The following is a 21,951-nucleotide window of genomic DNA, read 5'->3' as shown; positions in this document are numbered from 1 at the left end:
ATGAGCAGCCCAGATGAAACACACTAAGTAGTAAGTAATAACGTAGAGTACCACTAGGAGAGTGGACTCTAACAGCATGGAGGGCGGGCAGCTTGCAGCTCTCGTGCTGATCCCGGCTTACTGTAAATGTAACACCAGGGCCAGTACAAGTCTCACAGTTACCGATTTCATACAGACAGACATGGATTCTCATAGTTACCGATTTCATACAGACACACATGCTGGATCTCTCTCTGGTCTACAGCCAGTTCCAGAGCAGTGTGGAAGGAAGTCAAGGCACTGTTGATTTGACACTGAGGAGAAAAAGAAAAGCAGGATGACTGGTTATGACCCAGCCTTGCATCACCATCATCAACCATGACTAGCTTTTTCCTGAGCCCCGATTTTCAATAGACCAAGCAAGCAGTACAGGAGAGCTGCTTTAAGGGTTGCTAACAAAACGTGCCACTTTGCTTTATGAAGTTAACCTCAGCACATTAACTCCTTAAAAAAAAACTGTTTCTACTTATTTTGTGTGTGTGCACATACAGGACACACCAGCCACCCGCTGAGGTCAGAGGACAGTGTGTGGGAGTGGCTTCACACCTTCCACGATGTCCCCAGGGATGGAACTCACTGCAGGCTGGGGTGCACGTGCCTTAGCCCTCCAGCAGCCCATCAGTCCCTTTTTCTTTCCGGTTTTTATTTTGTGATACAGGGTCCCTGTGGTGGTTTGAATAAAAGTGGTCCCCAGAGACTCTCGGGGCGTGGCATTATTGGAGGTGTGGCCTCGTTGGAGGAAGCGTGACACCAGGGGGTGGACTTTGAGGTTTCAGAAGCTCAAGCTAGGCCCAGTGGTTCTCTCTTTCTGCTGCCTGTGGGTCCCCATGTAAACGCTCAGCTCCTCCAGCACCACGGCTGCCTGTGAGCTGCCATGCTTCCTGCCCCAACGACAATGGGCTCTGACCTATAAGCCAGCCCCAATTAAATGTTTTCTTTTATAAGAGTTGGCATGGTCCTCACGGAAATAGAAAACCTAACAAGGCAGTCCCACTGTGGTCCACACTGGCTTCAACCCCATGATCCTGACTCCAGCTGCCCTTTCCAGTAGCTGAGACTGCAGGTGTGCACCTCAAGGCCTGGCTTAGGCAGTGACTTTTCCAGTGAGGCCCAGCTCACCACATTTTACCCACATTAGTCTCTCTACATTCATGTATGTAGACTTCATTGTATTATAACTGGCTGCCAATCTAGTTCATTGTAACCAGGCACATTCCATAGGCCCAAAGGCCATATCCTGTCTTCTGGTGAATATTCAGTTGTAGTCCAGAAGGAATAACCATCGAAGCCACTGTCATTACGCCTTGCCCTATCTGGTCCCTCCATCCCACTGGAACGATGGATGATTAGATTCTAAACTGAACAGTGGGGTACACTTGCTTCTGGTCACTGGTGTCATCTGTCACACTCAGATCTCTCTGAGGCTCCAGATTTCACTTGCAGTGTATGCATCTGCCCACTGCTGTGCAGAACCCACCAGCCGCCAGACGTCAGTTTCACATATCTCTGGTTCTAGAGCTCTCCCTGTTTGGTTCTGGACCCCAGGACAAGGGACTGAGGTGAATATTTTACAGAGAGGCAGACCTGGCCACCAGTTCTTCCAGCATCTCTCAGTCCCTACCTGGCATACCCTGTCCCCAACCTTCAACTTGCCCACCCAGGAACAGCTTCCCAGTAAACCTGCCTTGGTATAATCTAATCTGGCTTGAGTTGGCTCATTTCACCAGTGGAGAGATAACCTGTCACTTCCCTCCCCAAACCCACTGTTCCACTTTCTGTGGTCCCAGTGGCCAGTGGTCAACTGCTGTCTAAACACAGAATACAGAATGGGCAGACACCTTGAGAGGTGCAAGGCTACACTGCTGTGGGTCTGGTCTGATGCTGCAAGCATGATATCAATGTGGTCCCCATGTGAGACAGTGAGGGACCCTATCCCTGCTTGGTTCTGATTGGTGAATAAAGTTGCCAGTGGCCAAGGCTGGGCCGGGAGACAGAGGCGGGACTTTAGGATTCCTGGGCAAGGAGCTGAGGAGGGAGCAGGAAGAGGAGAGCTGCCATGCCGGGGGGTGGGGGGTGGAGGGTGGGGGAGTGGGGGGTGGGGGGGTGGGGGGTGGGGGTGGAAAGGAGTAGAGGCTAGAGCCTGAGCTGCGCCAGACAGAGAACACAGCCCTCATGGAGGTCTGGGGAACTCAGCCCAAGAGGGATGCAGGTCTGGGACTGGGGCAGCCAAAATGGAATATAGGCTTTAGTAAGTAATACCTCAGGAATATCAGACGGGAGTGTGTTAGCCACGTGGAGGTTTGGAAGCAGCCCAGCCCTTGAACTGTTCAAGACATATTAAAATATAAAAGCGCTCTCTCTTTCCTTCCTCCCTCCCTCTCTCTTCCTCCCTCCCCCCATCTCCCTCCCCCTCCCTCTCTCTCTTTGTCTCTCTCGTTCTCCCGCCCCCCCGCCCCGTGTGTGTGTGTGTGTGTGTGTGTGTGTGTGTGTGTGTGTGTGTGTCTGTGTGTCTGTCATTCAGGAACCCAGAATGTTGGGCCGGGTAGTGAGGAGGACTGCCGCCACCACTGGGACAACCTGAGTAGTTATTTGAATTCAGCAGCACCACCACATCACTGTCATTTTTACCACAGAGTATGGCTGACCCGACTTTTGTTCTTTGCCTAATGTATACATTAATTGTGGCCTGAGTAAGTAAGCATAGGCAAAGTGTAGATCTAGCATTTGGCTCTCTCTGTGGTTTCAGTGGTCACTGAGGGTCTTGGAACACATGGCCATGTATAGTGGGAACCACTGTACGTCTGATTTTTCTTTCCATTAAAAATTTCTTTCTATGTTTGCTAACCTCAGACTAAGGATGTAACAGACAACAGAAGAGTCCTGGGAGAGGTCTGCAGAAGGCCCCAAGGTCACTGAGCCTGTGACTCGGGAAGTCTGTGGGCTCAATGGTTCATTCACAGATATTCGGCCTGACAGATAACTGCCCTTGAGTGGCACACCATTTTGTTGTCAGAAGAACTCTAGCTGTGACCTTCAAACCCTCAGTGAACGCTGGCCAGAAGCCACAGAGACTTTTCACTTTGTCACTCTGCCTGTGCTTAAATGATGTACCTTGTACTGGAGGGGACATCAAGACAATGTGACCACTGGGGACTCATGCCACAGGTAAGACACCAACTTTGTAACAAAACCCTTTCATGAAGGGTGTACACGGGTGTGCACAGGTGAGTGTGAAGGCAAGTGTGTGAGGGAGTGCCTGCCTCCAACTGTCCCTCTGTCCACAGTTCTTTCCTCTCCTCACTCCCACAGCACTGTGAACTCTGCTAGTTGCCCAATTAAGGACATGGTGCATTCGCACACAGGATAATTCTGAGTGGGTCACTGCGACCAAGCTGTCTCCAGCTGCATGTTTAGTGCAAAGCTACATTGGTCTCCGGAGGACAGAACGGCACCCAGGCAGCAATGGGGTCTAGACCTAGATAACACAGTCAAAATAAGACTTCTGATATGGAGAAAGGAGGATGGAAGCCAAGAAATAGCACTGACATCACACTGTAGCTCTTGCTGCTTCCCAAGCCTCTCCAGGATGGGCACACATTGGTATTTTCAAACAACTTCGTCAAGCAACCCGTATTTAAATTCTGATTTGATTACCTGCTAAGTAGGCTTTCTTGAGTGACAGCGAATGTAGATTAAGTCTGAGAGCAGGGAGATGATCACCTGCACCTATTGGAGGGGTGGCTTCAGACAGAAATTAGAAGGATGTGGCACAAGCCCAGGAATGCTGGTAACTGCTGTATATAGAAGAGTCAAGGAACGGTTTGTTTCTAGAGCCTCAAAGGGGGTGAGACCCTGCAGACACCCTGCTTTGTTTAGCTCAGTGTGGGAGAGAATACAATGTAGAAAATGCTTCAAACTGAATAAATAAATATAGCACTGTACAGAAGGTGGCTGTCCAGGTCCTGGAGGCAGGAGAACGGATCCATGGACTAAGCTAGACAAGGGTGAACTGCCGTCAACCCGAGTAGACTTAGTCTTTAAAAAGAACGTGTAGCACAGCATGAATCCCTTAGGTAATGCTCTGGCTATTTCTTCTGTTGGGTTTACAATGCCAACCTGGTTTACCCAGTGCACAAGATGGCAGCTAAAAACAAAATGGCTGCTGACATGTCAAGCTGGGTCTCCACCCTCACTGAGAGGGCTTTGAGATATCTGGCCTGCAGACTGTCACACACACTTGGGAAACAAAGGCCATTCACCTGTAAAAGTTACAAGTGTGAAGACTGTGACCTCTCTTTCTCATCCGAGAAACAACTTGAAGATCCTACATGGTATGTGTGTGCTTAAAATTCCCTCCCCAAAAGCCAGTGTAATTTCTAAATAAGCCTGAGCTCTACCATAATAATTTCTTTAGGAATTTGCTTAAACAGCAGAAATATATTACCCCTTATTTTTCACTAAAATAATTTAAAACAAGGAAATAATTTATGGTGGGTTTTACAGTGAATTAAAATACCTACCACAGCACAGGGGATGGAGAATTATTCTCAACTGGAGACGAGTCTCACAGCTGAATTTTACAATAAACTGTAACACACATAATTGGGCCAGAAGAGTTCACACGAAGAAGGCTGGCGTAGGAGCCGCAGTGCTGAGTAAGACCGCGCCTTCTGTCTTTATTACAGATTTCTTTATGCTCACCTCACTGTATGAATGCTCTGCCTAAACGTGTCTGTTCACCACATGTGTGCAGTGACCCCACAGGCTGCAGAGATGCCAGGTCCACTGCCATGAGCCACCATGTGCGTGCTGGGAATCAAATCCAGAATGGTAAGCACTCTTAACCACTGCAGCCCAACACTGCACTAAAAAAATTGTGTTGCAAAAAACATCTGAAGGCATATCCCAATTGGTAGTGTCTGCCTGCCATGCATGAAGGCCTGGGTCCCACCCCCAGAACGCCATAAACCAAGCTTTGGTGGCACACATCTCTAATTTTTGCACTCAGAAGGGAGAGGCAGGAGACTCCCCAAAATTCAAGGCCATTCTGTTATACCGCCAGTTCCGGGCCAGCCTGGGCTACGTTTTTATCTTAAAACAACAGCAACAAAGACTCTGAGACAAATATTGGCGGCCTACACTAGTAGACAGAAAAACAAACGGAAATGGAAACAAAGGACAACACGGACTGCTGAGTCTGTTCTCAAGGTAATAGACAGCAAGTGGGGCAGGGCCATTACCAGGCAGCACCGTGGACAGCAGCCGCCGTGCTCCGGGTGCCCAGAGCACAGTTCCAGTTATTCCGGCCGCTGCCTTTCTCCTGGGTGTCCCAGGGGACCCAGCAGGTCTGTGCTCCTGGCTGCTATGCTCTGGGGAGGGGATGGACGGGTCTTGAATACAGCAGGCCAGGGTCTACCGTCAAGCTAGCTCTTCAAACCCCACGTTCTCACCCCGACCCCACCTCCGCTGTTCTCCCGTGGCTCTTCCACTGAGACAACCAAGTCATAGGACAATGGCTCTCTTCTCAGGCTGTGAGCATCAGTTCAATTACTGAGAGTCAGCAAGGCAAGGGCTCGGGCCTGCCTTGGTCTGGACTTTGATGATGGCTGGCGTTACCAAGCTGTGCCGACAGAAATGGCTTGCTGCAGGGTTATATTATGCCATTTTCACCAAAAAAGGGAAAGGAACTTTTGATTTTAAATTTTATGGCTTTGAAAAATCCACATTAGGTAGCCTTGGACTAAAAATGGCTTTATGAGTTATTTCCTCAATACAAGAAACGCTAGGGAGTGATTTCTCAAGGCTGAGCAATGAGTGGCTGTTTGTTATAAGCCTTACCGGCTCACACAATAGCATTTAAAATGCTGTATTAAGTGGGGTGTGGTGGTGAACACCTTGAATCCCAGCTCTTGGGAGACACAGACAGGTAGATCATCTCTGAGTTACAGGCCAACCACCATGCCTGGCCTGTAACTTAGTTTCTTAGTATATGTACCTATGTGTGGCGTGTGTGCATGTGTGCAGATGTGGGCAGAGGAAGGCAGCAGATCTGCAAATGTGGAGCTACAGGTAGTCATGAGCCACCAACATGGCTTCTGGGGACCAATCCAGACCTCTGAGCAGCAAGGTCTCTTAGCTTGTTTCTGGCCCAGACTCTTGTTTTTATGGTGGGATTTAAACTTTACGTGTTACCTGTGAGTCGCTCAGACAGATGTATTAAGAACAGATTCAAGGCAAGAAGGGCGAGAGCAGGGCTCATTAGGAAAGTACTGTAGCCTCTAGGAGACTGACAGTAGTGAAGTTCCTCAGACATTAGTATAATTCTACAAGGATGTTACATCCAATGCAAACAGTGTTTGGGCAAGGGAGAGACTGTGGTGGACCTGTAGCCACCAGCTGCTTGTCAGGTCTGTAGACATCCTGACAAGGATCTTCAACCAATAACAGCGACACTCTTGGTGGCATGTGAATGCACAGATGAGAATTCTCATCTGTTTCTTATGAGCTTCTGACTCCTGCCATGTTCTCCAATGAAGAGAAAGCACTGAGAAGAACAGGAGAATTCAAGGACATTCTGAGGCTGGGTAACAGGGATGAAATCGGTGGACAATATCACTCCACAGCTGGTCCCACATTCTTCAGCATCAGAGCCACCTTGGCCTTCCTCAGCCTGTGCCTGGACAGGTGGCAAACACACCCAGTGCATCAGCAGGACAACACTGTATTGGAGGCCATATGGACTTGAAGACTGAACCACTGAAACTGACCAGCTCTGTCGGCCTCAGGCTCTAAGCTCCCCTCACTCAGGGCACATCTGGGTACTAGCTGCTCTCTCCCTGACCTCGTGGTGACTGCCCACCCACTTGTCTCTGTCCTTTGAGTTCCAGTCATGATTGACCCTGTCACACATTTGTACTGTTTTTCTGTGGACAGGGGATATTTCTCATGACATCCTTGAACGGGTCTATGACATCAAAGGTACTAAGCACCTGACTGTGTGTGGAAAACAGCTAGAGCAGTCAGTTCTTTGGTCTCTACCTGGGTAAGTACAAAGCCCCTTGGAAAAGAAGTCACCAAATTGTCCACTAACAGAAGTGGAGCCAAAGTGGGCATCGTATACAGGATTCCCTTGTTCTTGCAACAGTCAAGCGTGTGACTTGGGGAGCATGTGTGACAGAGAATGCTTCCTCCTGGGACTCACAACTCAACTCAAGTAGAAGAGGACACCAATGAGTCCAAATGTGACACCACACACTCAATGCTTTTGCTTGCCTGTGTGATGGTGCTGACGGCTGGCATCTGCTGGGACAGTCGTCTTCACACAGATAAGCACATGGGATCACTGCAGGCCAGCAGTCAGCCAAGAGCTCGGCAGGTAAAAGCACTTGCCTTGGCAGTTCGGCCAAGTCTACAAGTGTACACTCTGACCACCACATGTGTGTTATGGCAGGTATGTGTGCACGCACACACATGCACACACACACAATCTCACACGCTCACATACACACGCTCACGTATGCACACAATAACAACAACGTAAACTAATCTAGACAAGGCCAAGATTAGGAGCTACATACACCCTGCCCACGTCCTTGCAGACTACCCCAATCAGCACTTTCTCCATACACCAGAATGCTTTTTTTGACATAATGGAGAAAAGGCAAAAATTGGAAAAAAAGTGTTTCATGTTAAAGATGACATCAAAGAATTAAAAACAACTGGCAGGAGAACACCAAGAGAATGGGGAAAGTTAGCTCAGGAGATGAAGAAATCATGAATACACTGGTTTATGAACGAAGCTACAGCAGCACTCAGAAGATTGGGATTCAAGATGAGCAAGTAGACAGAGAATAGAGATCAAACATGAGCAGAGATGGGACTGAAAGAAACTGACCTAGGGCATAATCAGGAAAGTGACCTCAAAGTGGTCCCTGCGTAACGGCACCATGAAAGAATGTCATCAGGGGGCTGGCTAAGGACCTGTGTAAACTCACAGTTGCACAAGCATCACCTCCTCAATGTAGACCATTTTCCTCACCTTCCTCTTGAACGTCAGTAACCACACACCCTCAGTGATCTTCTAACTGCATTCCCTGGACCAGCACGGACCAGCACAGACCAGCACGGACCACTGGCAGCACATCCAGACTCCTACACACGTCATTCCTCTCTAGTGCTAGATGACAGGCTAGGATGGATCTATCATGTGCTTTTCCTATCTCTTGCTGGCAGACACTGGCCTCCACTCTACCTTTTTACTATTAAGGATAATAAGGAATATGGAATTTATATTTTCATTTCTCATGAGTATGCCAAGAACCGCTGAACACTTTGAGGACATGTTCAGATACTTTTCAGAGTAGCTGTCCCACTTTGCATCACCACCAGCCATGAGCGAGGGTTCCAGTTTCCCCACAGCCCCATGTTTCTTGCTGTTTCTTGCAGTGTTGCTACACATAGCCAGGTAGGTGTGAAGTCCTCCCTCTCACAGGATTTGATGGACAGTTTTAGTGACTTTCAAGACCAAGTATCTTTATAGACTTATCTGCCCTTTGCAGCTTGACAAGTGTTCACTGTGGGCCAAGGAGAAGTGCTGAGTCTCCCAGTGAACCCACGCCAATCCCGAACTGGGTAATTTATCCTTTTATTCTTAATTTAAATACCATGTCTGGACACAGTCCTTCTCTGAATATGTAACTTACAAAGTCCTTCTCCTAGTCTAGGCTGTCACTTCATTCCCTCAGTGTTTAGAACACTCGTGCTTCACTGGGCTGCAATTCAACCACCTTTTTTTTTGTGGTCTCCGTATTATTTTTGGTGTCATATATAAACCACTGCGTAAGCCAAGAGGTGTGTGATTTTAGATTCTGCATTTAAAGCTGCCTGTCTGTGAGTGAATTTTATGTAGGAGATGAAATAGCTGTCCAGTGAAATTCTTTCACCCGTGTATTTGGTGGTTGTAGCACCAACTGCTGAAGACATTTTTTTGTTTATTTGGCCATTGGTCTTAGTGCCCTTGTCAAAAGTCAACTGACCATAAAGAGGAGGCTTCTTTCTCATTGATCCTTATGTTGACTCTTACATCAGTGCCACACCATCTTGATTACTCTGCAGAAAGTCTTCCAACTTTGATCTTCTTTTTCCAGACTGTTCTGGCTACCCTGGTTCCCTTAATTTAGGTCAGCTTGTCTGCATCTGCAGAAGGGCACTGCTGTAGTTTTTTTGTGTGTGTGCAATAGAGGGGACAGAGCCCAGGCCATCACATACACACCCCGCTGTTGAGAGACACCCCAGTCTTCAAGCTGCAGTTTTAGGCCTGTACTGGGACTCTGCTCAGGGTCTGATGGTAATTAAAAGAACAGCCTTGACAGGGCTGGGTCTTCTAACACATGCAACCCTTTATCTTCAAACTGTTTCACCCTGCAGGTGAAACACTACGCTAGGGGTGTAGGAGAGGCAGAAGAGAAGTGACCTGGAGACTTGGCTGACTTGATAAAGTGCTTGCCGCATAACCAGAAGGATCTGAGTTCAATCAGCAGCAACGGTGTAAAAGCCAGATGTGGCTGGCCAAGCCTGTAACCCAAATACTCAGGAGGTATAGATGAGAGGAGCCCGGAAGCTCACTGGCCAGCCAGCCTAGCTCAGTCTGAGCTCCAGGTTCGGTGAGAGACTATTTCAAAACAGGTGGTGGTGTTGAGGTAGACCGACATCAGCCTCTGGCTCCATCTATGTCCCTATGCATTCCCTGGCACCACAGACAGACAGGCAGACAGGCAGACAGAAACACACACACACACACACACACACACACACACACACACATAGAGACACACACACACACACACAGAAACAGACACACACACACACACACACACACACCAGCAGCAGCAGCAGCAGCAGGAGGGTACAAAATATTGTTGCCACAGAATTGCATGGGCTTTTGTCTAGCTTTTCCACATGACATCATCTCATTTCACCCACATGTACAAATTACCGCAGTGGAGAGCAGCCGGAGGCATGTGGTCTAAATAGAATTTCTCTTCTGTAACAAGAATTACACAGCAGTTCTAACAACACCTCGAGTTATAACCTATAGACACTCAAGAAAAAGAAAAAGAAAGAAAGAAAACTACTACGCTAAGTCACTTAAGTGGCAGCACTCACTGTCACCACAGCACTGGGAAGCAACAGACAATGTACCAGCGATAAGCGCTGATCAACCAGAAATGACAGAGTACTAACACAAGGGACGTGCAATAGTCTTTCTACATGCTGGTCATTTCTAAAGACTATGTCAACACATGAACATCAGGTTTGTATGTGAAATGCATGAAACTCCATGTGTGCATGCATGTTACAGGCTACAAATGACCTAAATAAATAGATTAGATTAATCATAATTGGGGTGTTATTTTTTTAATCTTAAAATTTTATTAGTTTTGTTATCTTAAAATAAAGGTGTGTGAAGCTGGGCAGTGGTGCCACACACTTGGGAAGCAGAGGCAGAAGCATCTCTGTGATTGTGAGGCCAGCCTGGTCCACAGAGCAAGTTCCAGGACAGTAGTGGTGCTCACAGAGAAGGCCTATCTCGAAAAACAAAATAAATAAAAATAAAGTAAAAATTAAATTAAATGTGTGCGTGCGTGCGTGCGTGCATGCGTGTGTGTGTGTGTGTGTGTGTGTGTGAATGTGCATCGTGTGTCTGTGTCTGTGTATAACAAGGGGAGCTGCTTGACACAAGTAGCGCACGGTAGGACACACCGTAACGACTGACGGGCTCAGCGCTGACACTGCTGTGCGGTGAGATGGCTGTAACGACTGACTGGCTCAGCGCTGACACTGCCGTGCGGTGAGACACTGTAACGACTGACTGGCTCAGCGCTGACACTGCTGTGCGGTGAGATGGCTGTAACGACTGACGGGCTCAGCGCTGGCACTACCGTGCGGTGAGACGGCAACACCACTATCAGGGCATCCGACAGTGCATGCTGACTCTGCCCTAGCACCACAGTGGATGCAGCAAACACAAGCCCGTCCTCTAGGCATGCTTAGGAAGCCCAGAGATGGAGGCCAGCTCTCCAGCTTGTCCAGCGGGGGTAAAGAAAGCAGCAAACACACCTTATTTAAACAACGTGGGTTACTGTTATCCTCTCATGACAGTGAATTTTAGTTTTCTTTAAACCACACAATATGCTCTCATCTCACTTGGATCCCAGGACAGATGTGTCTACCCACCTCCCCCACATCAGATGAGATCAATAACACTTCCTGTATGTCTAAGAATAAATGGTTGTCCTGTTTTTTCCTTAAGGTAATTAAGGGAAGTATACATAGGCTGGGGGACAGATGACAAGCAATGACTTGGGGAATCAGCTCTCCTCCTGCATTGCCTCTTCCTGATCCTATAAATAACAACATTAGAGCATGATGACAGGGCATGCTGCTCACACGCAGGACGCAGGCTGCCCTTCAACAGAGGATTCTGATAACGGCAGTGACTGAGGGCCTTCTGCCCTGGTCCCTGCTCCATGACCTCCACAGGTCTCTTCTTTTCCCGATCTGATGAATGAACCACCCATTTTTCAGTCCCTACCACAATCATAAGCAAGTGGGCTAAACAAAAGCACTGACCTGGGGCAGCGCCAGGGTAAAATTAATTAAGTAAAACAGAAGCATGGCGTGAAAGTGCTGTAGCCACTGTTAACGGCCCTGCTTTCCTGCTTTCCGTTCTGCTGCTGTGCTACAGCACTCTGACTAAAAGCAGCCGCAGCGTGGGAAGGGCAGGGCTCATCAGGTCCACCCTTCCAGGTTACAGTCCATTACCGAGGGGCTCAGGCAGGAACTCAAGGAGGGACCTGCAGTGCAACCACAGAGGAATGATGCTCACCTTCCCACATCACTCGACAATCAAGACGACCACGCCCCGCACCGATATGGACACAGATATGCCGATCTGATCTCGGCAATTCCACAATGCTGATTTCCTCCTAGGCTGTGTCAAGTTGGTAATCACAGCTAACCAGGACATGCTCCTATTGATGACGTCTGCAAGACTGAGTCAAGAAAAGAGGCACAGCCAGCAGGGACTGCGCCCAGTGGGCAGTGTGTGAAGGGCGGGATCCTCCCATGCAGAGCTTTGGAGACCAGAGATTAAGCAGCGCGTCCTCACCCGCCAGAAGGAACTGACTGGGATACCAGGTGCCATGAGTAAAGGTCAGACACCAAAGGAGTCCCTGCTGGCACTCCTGGGGGGTGGCTGTCCCCACTGTGCCTCGCTCAGTGGGAAGAGCTCTGGCAGGGAGTTCAAAAGACAGACGGCACCGGTCAGACAGGCAGAACAGCGCCTCCCTCTCACAGGAAACCAACCCACAGACAGATCCCAACACTTCCTGATGGCCGTACATCGAAGGTTCTAGAAGCAGGGCACGTCTGTGCGTCTGTCGTATCCCCTCAAACATTTACTTATTCATTCATTCATCTCTCTCTCTTTCTCTCTGTGTGTGTGTGTGTGTGTGTGTGTGTGTGTGTGTGTACATGTACATGTGCACATATATGCAATGCAGTTGTCTGTGGAGGCCAGATGCGGGCAAACAATCTCCTGGAGCAAGGATTACGGGGACTATGAGCTCCCTGACACGGGTGTGGGAACTTAACCCTAGTCCCCACAGAAGTATCCAGTGTTCTTAATGTCTGAGCCATCACTCCAGCTACACGGACTTTATGTCAATACATGTGTGTGCCATACTCAAGTGTGTTGTATGCACTTCTACAAAGACCTACATGTAAACAGTCTGTTTGTAGGGCCTAAACTCGGCTATCAGTGAGCTCAGGTGTCCAGGCTGTTTCTGGTTCTCAGGAATAGAGTCAGGCAGTTCATGACTCACGGTGTAGAGATGGTGCCTTCTGTCATTCAGCATTGGTGGCTCTTCAGAGGACCCTGACCCACAGCTCCCACATGGGCTGCTCACTCACAATCTTCTGTAGCTCTACTTCCAGAGGGGATCTGATGCCCTCTTCTGGTCTCCAGGGGAACTGCATGCATAGGGTACTCAGACATAGGCAAAACACTCATATATAAAATAAAAGCAAATACTTATTGAAAGGGGGGGTCCACTGAAATTTCTTCCATATGGCCCTTTGGCCCTTGAAACTTCTACTCTGTTCTCATGAGGTAAGCACTGTGGCTGCTGGAGGGCTGTGGTGATGGGGCCCACTAGGCACAGCTTTAGCTGGGGTTCTCCTGTGCACTCATTTTAAGTCTCCTGGCCACAAGTACACAGCTTCTTTAAATGCATTTGCATTTTAAAGACTCAGCTCTTTACTACCATGTGCTGACGTAAAGTGTGTCTGTAAAGAAATGGGACTCTTTAGTGTCACATCAGAATCCCCACACAGACTGTACCCTCAGGCTCTGCACTGTGGGTCCTACCTGCAGATTCATTCAAACTCACACTCATGCATTCTAAAGTGTACCTGTGCACACTTTCTCCTTAACAGTGCAGTAAGGCAAGCGTTTAGTAAGCATTTGCATGGTGTACTATAACTATGCTGGAGACGAAAGTGCATGGAGAATGTGTGAAAAGGTCGCATGTAAATCCCATGCCAGTTTACAGAAGGGACTCGAGCTTGCATTGATCTTGCTAAGGTAGGGGATCCAGGAACAGACCTTGCTCACATGGCCTGAGAAAGGACATTGCACCTGTCCAAGCAAGACACTGCTAAACAGGAGTCTCTGGATCTAGACATTTTGTATCTCTTTAGAGCTGCCTTCAGAAACAGGTTTGAATACCAGATACTCTAAGAAGGGATCCAGGATCAACAGCTTCCCTTCAACACACAATGACTCCCCTTGATAGTTTAATAAATTTGCACAGTAGGACTAGGCCAGGAATTCTACTTTCAAACATGAAACACAAGGTTCTCATGCAGGACATTGTCACAAGTATGAGCAAGAGTTCAAGAAATGCTTTCAAAATAAGAGTCTATGAAATGTTTGCATATCCACTTAAATAACTGGACATTTACTTGGCTCTTAGGAATCAAGCCAGGCAATTCATGACTAAATACTAAAAAAAAAAGTCATGTTACTAAACAATCACATTATATTAACTATGAAAGTACTCACAAAGTATGAAAACACAGAACCACACACACATATGTATATGTATATGTGTGTGTGTATATATATACATATATATATATATATATATATAGCCACACAATTTTGATTGTTAATGCTGAGCAAGATGAAAAATGTATCAATCTGTATTTCTTAAAGAAAAAAAGCTAGAAAAATACAACGACAGTTTATTAAAATACAGACTGTCCCTAACACTTTAAAAATAATCAAGAGGCTAGAGATGGCTCAGAGGTTCCAAGGACATGCACTGCTCTAAAAGGACACAGTTGAACTGCCAGTCCCCATGTGAGGTGGCACCTATCCTCCTGGAACTGTACTTCAGGGAGATCTAATGCTTCTAGCTTCCAAAAGTATTAGCCTTCATGTGCACATGTGCATGCATACACACACACATAGGCATATACACTCAACCATAGGTACACACACATACACACACACACACACACTCACAGAGGCATGCACATACTCACACACACACTCACAGAGGCATGCACATACTCACACACACACTCACTTACACAGGCACACACACATACTCACACACACATAGGTATTCACATACTCACACACACACTTTCACACAGGCATGCACACATACACACACACTCACACAGGCACGTACACATACTCACACACACATACACTCACATAGGCACACACACTCACACAGGCACGCACACATACTCACACACACACATACACTCACACAGGCACACACACATAGGCACACACACACAGACACACACACACACTCACACAGGTATACATACACTCATACATAGACACACACATACAATCACATACATACACACACATACACTCACACAGGCACGCACACATACACAGGCACACACACATATACATGCACACACACACACACTCACACAGGGACACATACACTCACACACAGACACACCCCATTTTGTACCCTGCTTCCATCTCGTAAACGACCCTGGGAGAAGATAGTCTCTTCATGTTCTGTTTTCCTCAATCTTATTTTTTCCTGCATGAACTTGAGGGAACAGAGGAACTGCAGTAACCTGACATCGCTCCCTACAGGTAGGCCCAGAGTCCCTTGTTTGAAAGACAAGAAGGCTACCAAATGGTCCTGACCACAGGGGCTAGATCACTTTTTCCTGTTATTTTATCGGTTGCTGTGACAAACGCCATGCCCAAGCCAACCTATAAAGGAAGCACTTAACTGGGCTTGTGGTTCCAGAGGGTGAGAGTCCATGGTGGTAGATCAAAGGCAGAGTGGCAGGGATGTGAGCTCCCAGCACGCAGGAGCCTAGAGCTCCCTAGGAAAGACACCGGCCTTTTGAAATCTCAAAGTCCTCTTCCAGAGACACACTTCGTCCAACAAGGCCATGTCTTCTAATCTTTGCAAAATAGCTCTTCTAAATGGGGACAAATATTGCGGCATATGAGCTTACAGGGGTCACTCACCTCCCAGTCACCACAGAGCAGAGTGACATTTTCAGAAAAGGAGGAGAAAGGAGACCTCTATTCCTAAGCTCACGAGCCTGAGCACAGAGGAAAAGTTTCAGGACACTGAGGTGGAGACTCCCTAGCCACCAGCTTAAGGAATCAAGTGTGAGCATTCCACTATGCTCCACAAACGAAATCATCAGGGCGACCTCACATTTCAGCATGGTGAAGCAAGCCTGTGATCCCAACACTTAGGGAGCCGAGACAAGAAGACTAAAGTGAGTTAAGGGCTTGCCTGGGCTGTTGTAAGTTCCAGGCCAACTGGGGCTACACAGCCATTTCTAAAACATATTTTATCTGTGCACAATACCCAGGGCTTGGAGAGCTGAGCTGCTGCTCAGTGGTAGGGCACCTGCTTAACAAGTACAAGGCCCTGGGTTCAATTCCCAGTGCTTCCTCCCAGCAGCAGAGTCAAGCAGAAAGGCCAAGCCTTGCAGGGGCAGCTCAGTGGGCAAAGGCGCTTGCACTGAGGTGTTCAAGTCTCAAGGAGAACTGATTCCATGATGGTGCCCTCTGACTTCCTCACATATGCCATAGCATGAGGCCCTGGCCCCCATATCACGCATGTATGCACATGAGTTCCAGTATGCTCGCACACACACAAAACAGTAAAAATTACAGAACCGCAAGGCCCAGTACCTTCTGTACAGGGAACCAGAGTTGGAGGGCTGTTTTACAGTGCTCAGACGTAAGGGCCACTGCATGAAGGAGAAGGGATGACTGCAGATGGCTTCTGTATGACACTGTAATACCACGATGCTATAACACCACCAAAACCAAGGGAAAGCGACCAAACAGAAAGGAGAGAACCAAACCATCCCATGCCTGGGAAACACCGCACAAGCAGAAACCCCATCATCCATCTGGGGTTGCTTGAGGCTGACTTCTGATCAATGGAGGTGCACGCAGTCAGAGGGCAGAGATTATGAAGCTCCCAAGCGGTTTATGTGAAAACTATTGGTAAGACAACGGGTGCTTCTTGCAGTGAGAGCAGCCACCTTCATTCAGATGTCTCTGCAACCTCTTCATTTTCCCACAAGTCCTCATGCCCCTGAACAAGATGAAAGACGCAGAGAAGTGGGGCCCTACCCAGCTAGGGCATGGTCTGGGTTTAGAGAGGGGCAGCCTGGGCTCATGTGGAGAAATCCCAGGAAGTGATCAGCCCTCGTGGATCATCCCTTTCTGTGACCTGAAGTTGTCACCAGGACACACAAAGTTCCCGGGCCAATGGCATTCCAGTACATATACAGTGCCCCTGAGCAGAAAACAGAGGCATGGTAGTCAGAAGTTCACTTAAAAAGCTGAGGAAGGTACCATACCTCTAACCGCTGGATCCGTCCCTTGAAAAACATGAAGAGGGAAGAGTTTGGGTAAGCAGACTCTTTTCTGAGAAGAATTGCCTTAGCTTCATCCAGGCCCCCTTTGTTGTCGCTGCCGTCCAAGGCAAAGAACGGGCGGACCACAGTGTGGTACCACAGCAGGGCTAATCTGCGGGGAGACAGAAAGAGGGGGGTCCTTGAGCAAGACTTCACAGATTCTGTTTTCAAAATAAAAATTAGTACATGCTCTTCCAAAACTGGCTTTTCCCAATATCGCTATGTGATATTCCAAAAAGTACAATCCGAGTGCTTCCCCATTTTTACTTCTGCCTTTATCTGGGAAACTGATACGTTATAGCACGAGATGTCAATCAACAGTCCCCTGTTCTGTGACTCGAGAAGCACATGATTTTCTGAGGCTTCCAGCAGTACTGTTACCAACAGAAGTATCTGGAGTCTATCCTCACACACCCTGCGCCCAGAATGGAGATGGTCACCATCATTTTATTGTTTCTTTATAATAAAAGCTTTTACATTTTTGTGGCTCCTGCTGTGTGTATAAAATTCAAGGTACAAGCAGCAGACACCTTTAATCCCAGCACGAGGAGGCAAAGACAGGCAGACTTCTGTGTGTTGCAGACAGTCTGGTCTACTTAGCAAGGACTACAGCGTCAGAGACTGACTACAACAGCAGCATTCTGGTGTAAGTCACAGACTGTGGACTTCAATGGAGGATCCACAATCACATATTACATACACTCATTAAAATACCTACGAGGGACAGATTAAAGGCCTTTCCCAGCCTTTGAAGATGTTAAACACTATAAAAAATTATTTAAAAGTATCCAAGTTCAAGTTAGGTAAGCTGAATAAACTCGGCAAACAGCAGAATCACGACTGAGATCTGCTTTAGTAAACACACACAGGCCTAACCCGCACATTGGCTATCTCCATGTGGACACTGCAGCTACTGTACCAGGAAAGCTAACGTCTTTATGGAGAACACACTAATCTGCAGAACTGATTCCAATCCCTTGTTTTTGGGATAAACATAAAACAATACTAAGCCATAAGCAAGAAATATCCACAAGTTACAAACTTGTTAATAATACTAATTAGTAAAGGCCACCGGTTGTACACCTTAGAGACTGTGAGGGGCACAGCTGTCTCCGTGATTGTTACATGACTTCCAGCCCTTCAGCGCTAACATCCATAGACCTGTCTCTTACCGAGGTCTTGTGTGACATCATAGAGTAGGGAGGAATTTTTACCAAGACTGTGTCTTGTCAAACGGGACCAACACCTGGTCAGACCGCTCAAAATGAGAACAGTAGTCGTTTTCCAGATGAAAATGTTAAACATTTCTTTCTTTCTATGAGGACGGGTGTGTTCTGTCTGCATGCATCAAAATTTACTGCACTGTGCAATGCCCATGGAGACCAGCATCAGATCCTCCGGACCTGGGGACACACGAGGTTGTGAGCTGGTGCTGGGAACTAAACCTGTGTCCTCTGTAAGAGCACCAGGTGTGGGGCTGGGGATTTAGCTCAGTGGTAGAGCGCTTACCTAGCAAGCGCAAGGCCCTGGGTTCGGTCCCCAGCTCCGAAAAAAAGAAAAAAAAAAAAAAAAAGAGCACCAGGTGCCCTTAACTGCTGAACCGTGTCTCCAGGTCCCGGATTGACTATTTAAAACCATGTCCTTTTTTTAAAGAAAACATTTTAAATCATTTTTATTTTAATATGACTCAATTTATAGGGATACTAGGAGATATCTAAACTATATATACTATAACACACACACACACACACACACACACACACACACACACTATACCAAGTAACTAGAATCAGCAAGGAAGATTCAAATTTTGCATTCTTTGTAAGAACAAAAATTTCAGAACTACACAAAATTTGACCTCAAATCAATTAAAATCAGAAATGTAGATCTGAAAGACTGTGGGAAAGGTGAAAAACTTACAGTCACTGGACATTGGCAATGGGTTAGCTCACAGTTTAAAACACTGGGCTTGGGGCTGGCCAGGGAAATGGCTCACTGGGTAAGTACTGACTCCCCAAGAATGAGGTTGTATGTTCAAGCCCCAGAATCCACGTAAGAATATGGACCTGGTAGCACCTGTTTAGAACTTCAGTGCTGGGGGTGCCTAGACTACAGGTCAGCTCTGAGCCAACGAGAGATGCTTGTCTCAAGGAACCTCTCTCTAAGGATGGCACCCGAGGTTGTCCTTTGGTCTCCACATACAGGTGCATGTGTACACATGCATGCACATGCACACGCACGCACACACACACACACACACACACACACACACATAACAATGTAAGGAACTAACAAATACAGGATCAGGACAGAATGATCTGTCACCAGCAGCCGAGATCAGGCTCCTTGAACTGCATGGCGGGCACAGCATCATTATCAACCAAGCAGCGTTCCCTTGAAGTCACTTTTACAGTCTACAGTGCTGTCTACCTATTTCCAATACTACAGTATCTACCAAAGCATTGCAATATAGCTACTCACGTAGCTAAAGGGGCCTTCATGTCCTTACTTTCGCTCGCATACGTCAGTGAAGAAAGGCCCTGTAGGCGGTCTCCAGGAAAGCCCAGCAGGTTGATGATTTTGAGCAGGTTTGGGGGCACCATGGATATGCAAAGGTGAAAAAGGCCATATCCAAAGCTCACAGCACCTTTCAGTCTGCTTAGGGCCTCCTCAGTCACCCCTTCCGCCACAATGTGGTTATCATTCGCAGCATCAGAAGACAAGGGCTCTTCTGTCAGCGTCTTCTGATGCAGCTCCTGAAGGGCGTTGATGTCCACATAGCATTTATTGTAAATCTTCCAGGCCTTCCTAAGGATCCACCCACCTTTTATGTAGGCTGTGAAGAGAAGGGGAGAGAGGGATTCAAAACGCAGCAATAGCTTTGCATTCACACCACAGTACAGGACGGCTGGCAAGAAGCTGCAAAGAAGAAAAGAGCAGACAAGAGCGTGCAAACGTACTGCTATTGGCTATCGCTGAGCTTCACCTGCTCCTCGGAACCAACCACATGCTTCCTAGCTCCAGGCAGGGTCCTGAGCATGGCCACAGGTAAGAACTGTGCGGGGCTCTGCTACTGCTGATGGTGCAAACTCTTCAAGAGGGAGGGAGGGAGGGAGGGAAGAAATATATAGGGAAGGAAGAGAAAAGAGGAGAGAGAAGAGGGGAGGGGAGGGGAGGGAAGGCAGGGGAGGGGAGGAAGGGCTCCTGCCCTGAGCCTGAGGACCTGGGTCTGATCCCAGCGACCCACTTGGTGGGAAGGAGTGCTGAATCCTACATGCTCTCCTTTACATGCTCTCCTTTACATGCTCTCCTTTACATGCTCTCCTTTACATGCTCTCCTTTACATGCTCTCCTTTACATGCTCTCCTTTACATGCTCTCCTTTACATGCTCTCCTTTGATCCCACAGGCACTGGGCCATGCATTTCCCCACTCCTTGCATGAACCAAATGAATAAACGTAATGACAAACACAATATCCAAGGCCTGGCTAAATGTCACATTATGGAACTAATGCTTGCAACGCCTTGTTCCACTTAACAGCACTTATTGCAGGGATATGCTCTCTCACTCAGACGCAAATCCTGAGCTTAGGGGTGGAATCCTCTGCTTTATTTCCTCAGCATTCCCCCCACCCCATGTAACAAGTAAAATCCTTCCTCCTTCCTCCCTCCATCCTCATCTGGAAATTGAGAAAGGAACACACAGCTCTGTTTTACCTCGCATTTTCCTTATCAAAGGGAACAGAATCTTGATTTACGACGTGGAGACAGCAGGGAAGAGGGAACAGGTGTGTGACAAAGCCAGGGCAGAGGCAGAGTACAGTGGGAGACACTTCGAGCCATGGGTTCAAGTCCAGTCAAGAGAAAAGCCGACCAGCTACAGAAACTTGGGAGGGAGGGGACAGGCTCAGAAAGATGAATTGGAATGATCTAGATCAGCAAAGGAGCAGGAGAGAAGCAGGAGCAATGGCAGCCAATGAACATCTATCCGTTCCCATCCACACAGAACTCAGTCAACAAAGCAAAGGTTACGTGTGCACATAGCATGGCCTTCTGCCAGGTCCTCTGAACGATCAGCTATATAGCATTCAGCCACTGTGAAGTCTTTGGGCCAGAGGAGAAGACAGAAAGAGCAGGAAACCACAGAGCATTTGTCCTACCCTATGAGGGCCAAGCATCAATCAGCAGGGAAATAGGGAGGGGCCTCAGGATATCCCACCACACACAGGAGTGGGAATCCTGAGAAAACAAAAGCACCCATCTTTCATGGCGAGAGCATCTGCCTTAGGCCTCACCTAGTCATGTGTCCTAAGGAGGCCGGGAAGCCCCTCAATGAAGGGTCAGTCACAGTCACCCTCATCCTTCTTGAGACCCAGGTAACAGAGTTTGAAGAAAATATGGAAAAGTGTGTGCATATGCGCACATGTGCATGCATTTATGTGCATATCTAGTGTCTACATGGTTGTGTGGGGTGTGAGCAGGTATGCATTCATGAAGGCCAGGCGACACCCTTGGTATTGTTTCTCAGGACTGTTGTCTACCTCCTTGGAAAGAGTCTGGAGCTCACTGAGTAGATGAGACTGGGTGGCCAGTGGGCCTCAGAAGTCTACCCATTCTACCTTCCCATCACAGCTGGGAGGAAGGAACATTATCACAGCCTATCACAGCCCCCATGCCCAGATGCCCAGTGTTATATGAGGGTTCTGGGGGATAGAACTTCAGTCCTCAAGCTTGTACGGCAAGCACTTTACCCTGACTTATATTCCTGGCCCCACAATAGGCAACTTAGTTGTCACCAGCCAGCCCACCTCCCCCGGTGAATTCACACTCAGACAGGAGACTTCTAATAGACTCACTGTTCCACTGGCAACTTATTTCCTGAGTGGCATCCTCCTCCTCTGTTCCTCT

General features: G+C 47.8%; 1 protein-coding gene across 4 annotated transcripts in view; it reads right to left on the bottom strand.

Annotated features, from left to right (window-relative positions):
- The window catches only part of Ttc39c (tetratricopeptide repeat domain 39C), a 119,297-nt gene that overhangs the window by 15,276 nt on the left and 82,070 nt on the right, over positions 1 to 21,951 (bottom strand). For 3 of the 4 annotated variants that reach the window (XM_063277592.1, NM_001077231.1, NM_001415714.1), the window contains 3 exons: positions 19,525 to 19,879; positions 16,987 to 17,155; positions 200 to 293 (listed from right to left, as the gene is read on the bottom strand). In XM_063277592.1, the coding sequence (XP_063133662.1) occupies positions 200 to 293; positions 16,987 to 17,155; positions 19,525 to 19,879 (618 nt within the window). Of the gene's footprint in view, positions 1 to 199; positions 294 to 16,986; positions 17,156 to 19,524; positions 19,880 to 21,951 lie in introns of those variants that run through there. The other variant, XM_063277593.1, reaches the window with a different exon arrangement.

This window comes from Rattus norvegicus, chromosome 18 (genome assembly GCF_036323735.1).
Source record: "Rattus norvegicus strain BN/NHsdMcwi chromosome 18, GRCr8, whole genome shotgun sequence".
Lineage (NCBI taxonomy): Eukaryota > Metazoa > Chordata > Mammalia > Rodentia > Muridae > Rattus > Rattus norvegicus.
The sequence above is the reverse complement of the archived record's forward strand: the minus strand, read 5'-3'. Positions and strand labels throughout refer to the sequence as shown.